Here is a 6474-nt window from a genome sequence, read left to right on the forward strand (position 1 = left end):
TCTCTACCAGCGATATGGCGTACGTGCAAGTCAACCGGCACGAGCAACTGCGACGCAAGTTGCGACGCAATTAGTCTCGGATTCTTAAAATAGACTCTTAACATCTAATGAAGTCAGTGTAGTGTTTTTAAAATTAATGTTACGCGAAAATGTAGTGCGCTGCACAGAGTATAATGGATATTTTGTGAACTACCATCGGATCTTGTGAAACGTGTAATTCCACCACGTGCATAACCTAATTATCTTTTGAACAGCGGGACTCAGATTCAGTATTCGCTATTAACGCATCTGTGAATGTGCAAGATAATATAAGCACAATAAAACCTAGTAGTACGTATATTCTATATTAAATACAATAGTTTAAACTAAATTTTATAACATGGGTTATGTTAGTCGCTTGTAATCTCCCCCTAAAAGCGCATGCGCCAACATACCCTAATGGGTCCACGATGTGCGCGTTTATACTAGCGCTTCCGGTTAAGACAAGCATGGCCTAAATTTAAATTTAATTTATTTTATTCTCGACAGAAATTTCAATCTTACTATTATCCTATGTAGTCTGAGCTATCGGCACTGCACATTATTCTAACAAATCCAATTCCGAAATAATGCAGCTGTTACGACATGACTATATCTGCATCTAGTAGTTTCCTATCATAAAGGTGCATACTCTATGCTCTCTCTGCCTCGTGGAGTGCATGTAAAATTATATGTAGCCGAAACATCTCCAGTGTGACCTAAGCGAATACAAAGATTTCTATATATATTATACAAGCAAATACTACAATCACTGCGAAGTACTGCGTCGCACCCGCAAATCTAATATTGCCGATACAGTGCACTGTCCAAGCATTATTAGCCTCTAAACACCGCAGTCACTAGCAATACAATCGCTAACAACAACTCTATATAGCTGTTTCCTTTCATAAAGGTACATACTCGATGCACTCTCGAGCCTCACAACGTGCATACAACTTCTATGTTAACGATATTGCCCCTGACGAGAACAGAGCTTGCCTCGTAATATCGCAACGGATAATAGCCGCATGGCTATGTGAATACCTATGATATTAAGTCGAATTTGTCCATTAATTACAACGTCTTTTATTCACTACATAAGAGAATATTGCAACCACAATGTGACTTCGCAACGCGATCGCAAATCGCACGGTGCTAGCAATGTTAGTCTAAATATTACAATTGCTAATAGCAACCCATTCCGTGTAAATAGCTACCCTAATAATTTAACTCAGTTTTAATGATGAGAATTTACATATATTAGTTTTAATTCAAGAAGCGCATTCAGTAATACGCTCATTCAAGCTACCACGATGCGCTTGCATACTCTACGTGACCGATACTGCACACGATGCAAGCTAAACTGGCCTCTTTATACTACAATTGCTCATAACTGCTTAGTTCTTGTAAATATATGATACTAATTTAAACCATTCAAAATGCAAGTGTACCTATTTCAAAACGAAGGAATACAATAACCATTACGTGATCTCATGATGCCCATTGCAAATTTTCTGCAATTAATTCTGCACAAGATGCAGGCAGAATAACTCTGACATAATGCAACTACCTAATTGCAGATCAATTATGGTAAATACTTACTTAAAATTAATTACCCTTCCTCTGTAATGATAAGACTTCTACGTTATTAATTTCTCCTCTAACGAACCTGATTTCCTAACCTAATCCTATATAATCTACAGTGAATATTCAAATAATAATTTCTACAGAATGTATGCTTGCTATGCTTGTCTGAGAGAATGTCTGATACATCTCAATCATAAAAATACTCGAATCCACACTGTTCTTCCTTACACAATACATTACACAATATATTAATAATCTATTAGCCAGTATTTGATAGAAATAATGACACAAGGTTATATATGCCTCTTTCACGCTAATATATGTTAAACTGATACTATCAATCCTATTTCTCCTCACTATTGAGTTAACTTTAACGAACAAATTATAACTTTTACATGAAGGTGATCTCTTATAACCTGTGACTATATGCTCCTTAATAACAACGATTGAAATATCTCAATCCTTGAAACATTCAATTTATAATGTTCCTCTTTAAATTCATAATATACTAATAGTTTATTAGTCAGTATCTGATGGAAATAACGACACGAGGATACATAATACCTCTTGACTCTGACATTTATTAAAATATTACTATTGGTTCCATGTCTCCTCTTTATACTGAGTAAATTTTCAACAAACAATTTCATGAAGGAGAATTTATATCCTATGACTACATGATCCTTGATAATAACGATTTATGAATATATATTACTATGAAATGAATAGAGTTACTGTAGCTCTCCATCTTATCTGAAATTTTAAAGAATAGAATCACGGTCTCTTTTACATACTTACCTCCATACCTACCTTTTACTATGCCATAACTTACAGTCCTTTCTCTTCAAATCTATAATACAATAACAGTATATCAGTCTGAATACAACATGTGTCTACAGACTCTTTATTAATAATGACCTATAGATAAACTGTACTCTAAAATGAATAGAGATGATATAACTGACTACTATACCTGTGAAACTCATTCCTAACAGAGTCACGACACCTTTTACATACCTCTTACATACTTACCACTCTACTTACCTCTTTCTGTACTCTAATTAACAATATCATCTTGCAAATTGATATTGTGTAGTCCACGGTTATATCTGAGATATCCATCACGAATATAATCATGGCCTCCTACATACTTACCTCTATGTCTACCCTTCCTACAAACTAAATTACAATAATATCTGAATTTAATAGAAATAATATATATGGTTTTTTGACTCGAATACATGTTAGATTATTACCTCCAACATTTTTTCTTTATATACTGAAATAACTTTAACAAATAAAGTACTGGAATGAGACTTCTATATCATATGCCTATATGTCTCGTATTAACAACTATTTACAGACAATTAGAATTCTGAAATGAACAGCGACGGTAGTCTACCACCAAATCTGAGAAATCCATCATATATGGAATTCCCATTTTTCTCTTTAGATACCTACCTTTATACTTACCTCCTCCCATACTACTTACCTTCCTCCTTTCTCCTTTTCCATTGGTATTTCCTCTCCTATAAGAATGTTGTATGAATGTGAATCGTATGAATGATTGTATGAGGCTGGCGGCCGTGTCTTTAGCGTTGGGAGTGCCGGAGCAGTGTACCAGCTGTTTCACTGGTACACTGTAAAGGCTGATGTGTGGCGACACTGCCGAGACGTCACGGGCGCGGACACGTCTGGAAATACCCCCTACGGGCCCTGGCCAGGGAATGAGCACTGAACTGGGGTGTCGGAGCCCCAGTCGCCCCGGGCGAGCTCTCCCCCGTCAAACACTGGGGGGAGTAAAGAGTTAAGAGTAGGATCGATGGAGTTCTGTCGAATAGTTGAGGTTTTCCTATGGGTGCACCCTCCTACTCACTGCCCGCCCCTTTGCTCACAGGCGGTATCTATAAAACAAAGAATGTCTACAAATAAGAAACAACCAAAAAGCAACGTAAGATCTACTCTAGAAAAAAATATGCACAAATTAACTGATAACCTAAGTATCTCTCCTTTTCTCTCAAAAATTCCAGGTAAACCAGTTAATGATCCTGAAATCATTACAGACGATACCCAGCATTCTCCACGTACTCACATGAGCAAAAGCGATATTAGCTTACCAACGGACCAGTGTATCTATAACGCTTCACACACCCCGACACATACTCTCAAGCGTACTCCTCCAAAAACGCCGCATGATAACCCTAGCATCAACCCTAGCCTTGACAGCCTGCGCAATATCCTGCTACGTTGGAATATATGAAACGCAAGCGCCAATCTAATAGAAACAAGGATGATATTTAAATGCAAAACACCTCTAATACCTCTAACGATAGCAATAGAGGGAGGAGAAAAGTCCAATGATGACACTGGAAGTTCTACTGATTTTTCACTGAACGATGAGGACTACAATGTAGATTCCGACTCAAATGATGTAAAATCAATATCTAAAATCATAACCTCCCTTGTAGAATACGCGAGCGAAATAAACTATGTTAGACGCAACTCCTCAAACTTGCAGGGAGTTTTCAATGGTAAACTTAAAAAAGTTGAGAATGCACTAATTATAACCTCACATGAACTTGAAAAAACCTCAATCGAACCTACAAATAATCAAAAATTAATAGAAGAAAACCTTAACTTAATTAAAATTAATAATAATCTTGAAAAAAAAATCAAGACACTAGAGTCACGAATAGCAAAACTTGAATCTGCTTCGACTAATTTATCTACAAACCTACCTTCGCAAAATCAAAATATTCTCTCATCCCCTAACAAGCTAACTATCGACTCTCTCCTCCAATCAATTAATGATAATATTGATAAAAAGATGAAGGATCTCAAAACAGAAATTCTTACTCACGTTAGAAACAGTACATCTAATTCTAATACATTTTCGGCTATCCAACAAATTCCTGCTGCGCATACGAGCTCCTCTGCCCCGAGTACAATTCCTAACTCACCTCTACCAAACCCTAATAATGAGATGTGGGTCAAAGCTGTTGGAAGAAAATCCAAAAAGAAAGCGATACCGGCTAATAATGATATGAATACCTACAATCACAATACAAACGTGTATAACATTCCTACTGTTCCCACTCCAACTCTTACCTCTCGGAACACCAAGCCTAGTGTCCCTATAAGAAAACCAAGGAATGTGGAGGTCTTATACATTACAGAAAATAAAAATAGCAACACAAAAATAAGTCAAGTTTTAACAAAAGCTAAAGAAAACATAAATATACAAGAGCTGGGCATCTGCGCAATTAATCCACGTGCATCGTTAAACGGCGGACTCATTCTTGAGTTCCCGAAATCTAATGAAAAAGAGGTTGCTCCTATCCTAATGGAAAAGATTAAATCTTTGTTCCCACCTGGCGAAATAGCAGTTTCCTGTCCAAAAAAATACAAAGAGGTATTAATAACCAGAGTTGATATTTCTGCTACTCACACTGAAATTACTAAGGCTTTACAAACTGCATGTGGGGCTAATACTCACTTTATTTTAGGCCCTGTCCGTCCAAATTTAAGAGGCTCTGCGACAGTATGGTGTAAGTGTGATGAGAATACAGCTTACAAATTACTATCTATGAAAACACTAACAATAGGGTGGTCTTTAGCATACTTCCAACTTCTAGAAAACAGACCAGTTCAATGTTTCAAGTGCTGGTCATATGGTCATGTTCGTAACACCTGTAAATCGGAAATTATCAGAGACGGCCTCTGCTATAAATGCGGTGGTGAAGGACATCCTTCTAGTACATGCACCAATGAAAACCCTATATGTAGATTATGTCAAGAGAATAACTACAGTTACAAGCACAAAATGGGTACGAACTCGTGCAGAACCTTTAACGATTACAAAAATGATTCTCTTAAACGTAACGCTTCGTCACTTCCACAGAGTAACCCTGATGCCAACGAAACTACGGTTAGCAGAATGGAGGCTTCTGAAAAGAGAAAACCTTAGTCTTCAACCTAACAGATCTCTACCCATCACAAGATATGCATAGGACAACGAACAATAGGGTAAATTGTCCAATTCTGATTCTGCAAGCAAACATAAATCATGCTATCGCAGCTCAAGCACTTCTTGAAAGCTATATGATAAATAAAAAAATTAGTGTTGCTCTTGTGTCAGAACCTCACAACCCCTGTAAGAGTGGATGGCTAGGAAATCACGGAAACAGGGCTGCAATAGTTCTAAACAGCTCATATATCATAAATCCAATTATTATAGAAGAAAGGGACAATTATGTCGTAGCAAATATCCATTCTACAATATTTATTTCAATATACTGTCCTCCAAGCGAAAATAGAGCCAAATTTGAAAAAAGATTAAAATCATTATCCAAAATAATAAAAAAGTTCCATCATCTCCCGATCATAATAGGTGGAGACTTTAATGCCGCTAACTCACTGTGGGGTTCTGTGAGGAACTGCACAAGAGGAAATATATTAAGAAACTGGATCAATGCAAACAATCTATACTCTATGAATAGAGGTTCAAAACCCACATGTATTCGCCCCCAAGGGTCATCGAGAGTAGATATTACCTTCACTAATGTGGTTCTGCTTCGATATCTACATTAAACTGGCGTGTTGAAAACGTTGAAACCCTATCAGATCATAAATACATAAGGTTCTCATTCACTCCTTCTACTTCTAAACATCCAAAAAATAACTCATTCCCTAGATGGAATGCGAAAGCCATCGATACTGATATATGCGAGGCAGCTGCTACTGCCTTTGCTTGGGGTAATTATTTTGCACATTCTGCCGCTTTTCAATCTAAAATTAAAAAAATAGACAAATCCTTGAGTAGAATTTGTGATATCTCCATGCCGCGACAACATCGTAGGGTTAATCTTC

At 36.9% G+C, this 6474-nt stretch overlaps 1 protein-coding gene across 1 annotated transcript; it reads left to right on the top strand.

The window, feature by feature from the left end:
- Positions 1–3959: 3959 nt before the first annotated feature.
- Positions 3960–5153, top strand: LOC108631984 (uncharacterized). The gene is made up of 2 exons (XM_018036259.2): positions 3960–5017; positions 5112–5153. Exons 1-2 carry the CDS (start codon positions 4433–4435, stop codon positions 5130–5132), a joined length of 606 nt encoding a protein of 201 aa, XP_017891748.1. The 5' UTR covers positions 3960–4432; the 3' UTR covers positions 5133–5153.
- The last annotated feature ends 1321 nt before the right edge of the window (positions 5154–6474 follow it).

The sequence above is a fragment of the Ceratina calcarata genome, unplaced genomic scaffold (genome assembly GCF_001652005.2).
Source record: "Ceratina calcarata isolate Rehan_Ccalc_2016 unplaced genomic scaffold, ASM165200v1 scaffold1489, whole genome shotgun sequence".
NCBI classification, from domain to species: Eukaryota; Metazoa; Arthropoda; class Insecta; order Hymenoptera; family Apidae; genus Ceratina; species Ceratina calcarata.

Coding starts and splice junctions, on each gene's coding strand:
- LOC108631984 (XM_018036259.2), top strand. CDS start 4,433: ATGAAGGATCTCAAAACAGAAATTCTTACTCACGTTAGAAACAGTACA. Junction 5,018..5,111: donor GTCCAAAAAAATACAAAGAG/GTATTAATAACC, acceptor ACTTTATTTTAG/GCCCTGTCCGTCCAAATTTA.